This window comes from Pyxicephalus adspersus, unplaced genomic scaffold, assembly GCF_032062135.1.
Source record: "Pyxicephalus adspersus unplaced genomic scaffold, UCB_Pads_2.0 Sca435, whole genome shotgun sequence".
Taxonomy (NCBI): domain Eukaryota; kingdom Metazoa; phylum Chordata; class Amphibia; order Anura; family Pyxicephalidae; genus Pyxicephalus; species Pyxicephalus adspersus.
In genome coordinates, this window is record NW_027317442.1 from 12,431 (window position 1) to 14,603 (window position 2,173).

Sequence of the window (2,173 nt, forward strand, 5' to 3'; positions counted from 1 at the left end):
ATCGTTAGAAACAACCGATGTAGTATCAATGTTAGAACTTGAGTGTAAAGGTAAACCAAATGTAAAAACCCCAATAAACAATCTATCTACACACTGTTGGCATTCATTCATACTGGTATTACTATTGGTATTACTATTTTTAGTGGTGTATTCCCAATCCCTGCACTTACCTGATTTTTGCATATTCACAGCTGAAAAAAGAGAACACAAAATTCAAGAACAAAATCTATACATTTGTGTTAAATATTTATTTCCACTAATTCTGCTATTACTTTACTAGTTTTAACCCCGACTCCCCTTTAATTTCCTTCCTGTAGACTTGTTCTACCCCACGACCATCATTTTCATCCCTATTGTTTCCAACATTCTCTTTCTTAGTTGTTGATATCATATTCTTTCTTTATAGAATATAATTGCTAATAATTGTTCTATTGTCCTTATTTCTTCTACATGTGTATGACTATTGGGAGATCTTCCCTACTGGAAATGAATTGCCTTGCTAAATGCAAACATATCATCTTAATAATATCCTAATATATTTTCACTTTGTTATATATGTAAACTTATTAGGATGTAAGAGGATTGTCTGGATATGAAACATCTTCATGACCTCTGGTCAGATTTCTTTTCAAAAATGTTTGTATTTTATAATGGCCCCAGAAAATATTCCCTGTGGAGTCCTCACCTTTCATTAGGCACCACCAACAACTCTCTTCTCCCATATGTCCCCCAGCTATTCTATCAATACATTCCGAGCTTCCTGTCCTGACAAATCCCAAAATACGAAGAACACAAGACAACTTCCTAACCCAACATCAATAGTTTTATTTACAAGCTTTAGTTTGCTGTGTGTTTTTATGAAAGCTTTTATTGAAAACAATGGGGGCTTTTATAAACATTTTTAGCAGGACTTTGGAATCTGGAAGCCCCCTTTATTAAGGAGACTCCCAGATAAAGCTCCCACGGGTCAGGAATCCCACATGATAATTCATAATGTCATTGTCGGATAACCTGTAAAAAATAAAATTGAACGCGTTTAAAATAAAAAAACACATACAAAACAAACTTTTTGAAAAAAAAAATTTTTTTTTCTTCGGAATTTTTGCTGTTGAATGCAGCAAAATTCAGTTCGGGTCTACACGAATTCGAACAGCCATATTCGGGTCGAATATAGGGACAACCTGAATTCGAACATCAACACTACTCACTAATAACATATCTGATGAAATCTCTCGTCATTTTATCATTATCATATACAGCTTCCTGTGAAGGGGNGATCACAATGCTGCACTGCTCTCCACTGTTCATGGAGTTTCCACCTGACGGCCCCTGCTGCATCGCTGTTATGTCACTTTGCTTTGTGTGGTTGCTTTTCATTTATGTTTTCATTGTTGAACATTGTGCTATGTATGTGTTATGTGTGAGCTCCTCTCTTCTATAGGAGGTGCCATCAGACCGGCGGTGTCCCTCGCACCCAACTGGGGGAATATATTACAAGGTGACCCTGTGACCCTAATGTGTAATGTACCCCCTACTGCACCAGAGGAACCCCGGACCTACCAGTGGTACAAAGATAAGAGACCATTAGATGGAGATCAGCAGACCCTGGAAATACAATCTTCACGCATAAAGGACACAGGAGATTACCAGTGCCAGATCAATGCCGGTGATATCAGTGATCCCATCACTATAAATGTTACAGACAGTGAGTTATCTATCTCCATAACTCTATTCTATGTTGTCTGTACACACCTACCTGCTGCAAAGTCACACCACTTACCTACAAAGCAGCTTCCAATGATTATGTGTATTCATATATACATTTATTTTCCAGAATATCTCATCCTGCAGAGACCTCCCTCTGCCATTTATGAAGGAGACGCCCTGACTCTGAGATGTCATCATAATAAAGATTTTGTTGGCTTTAGAACACAATTCTACAAGGATAATAAAGAGATAATATCCCAGTTCCCTGACTCTGAATTCCGTGTTGATAAAGTAGATCTGAACACAACTGGACGTTACAAATGTACTAAACAAATATCATCTCCTGGTGTTCCTGGTTACACCGAGTTCTCGGATGAATTCTCTGTCTCTGTGAAAGGTGAGTCCTATATCACGGCACATCCTGGAGATGGTTCGGGGATCTGAGGATAGGGGAATTGCTCCGTGT

The 2,173-nt window shown here is 38.2% G+C and overlaps 1 protein-coding gene across 1 annotated transcript; it reads left to right on the top strand.

Annotated features, from left to right (window-relative positions):
- Positions 1-859: 859 nt before the first annotated feature.
- Positions 860-2,167, top strand: LOC140345047 (low affinity immunoglobulin gamma Fc region receptor III-B-like). The gene is made up of 2 exons (XM_072432212.1): positions 860-1,705; positions 1,835-2,167. Exons 1-2 carry the CDS (start codon positions 1,417-1,419, stop codon positions 2,149-2,151), a joined length of 606 nt encoding a protein of 201 aa, XP_072288313.1. The 5' UTR covers positions 860-1,416; the 3' UTR covers positions 2,152-2,167.
- The last annotated feature ends 6 nt before the right edge of the window (positions 2,168-2,173 follow it).

Excerpts from the sequence above, each read along its gene's own strand:
- LOC140345047 (XM_072432212.1), top strand. The coding sequence starts at position 1,417 with ATGTGTGAGCTCCTCTCTTCTATAGGAGGTGCCATCAGACCGGCGGTG. Across the intron at positions 1,706-1,834 it reads CACTATAAATGTTACAGACA|AATATCTCATCCTGCAGAGA; the intron begins GTGAGTTATCTA and ends TTTATTTTCCAG.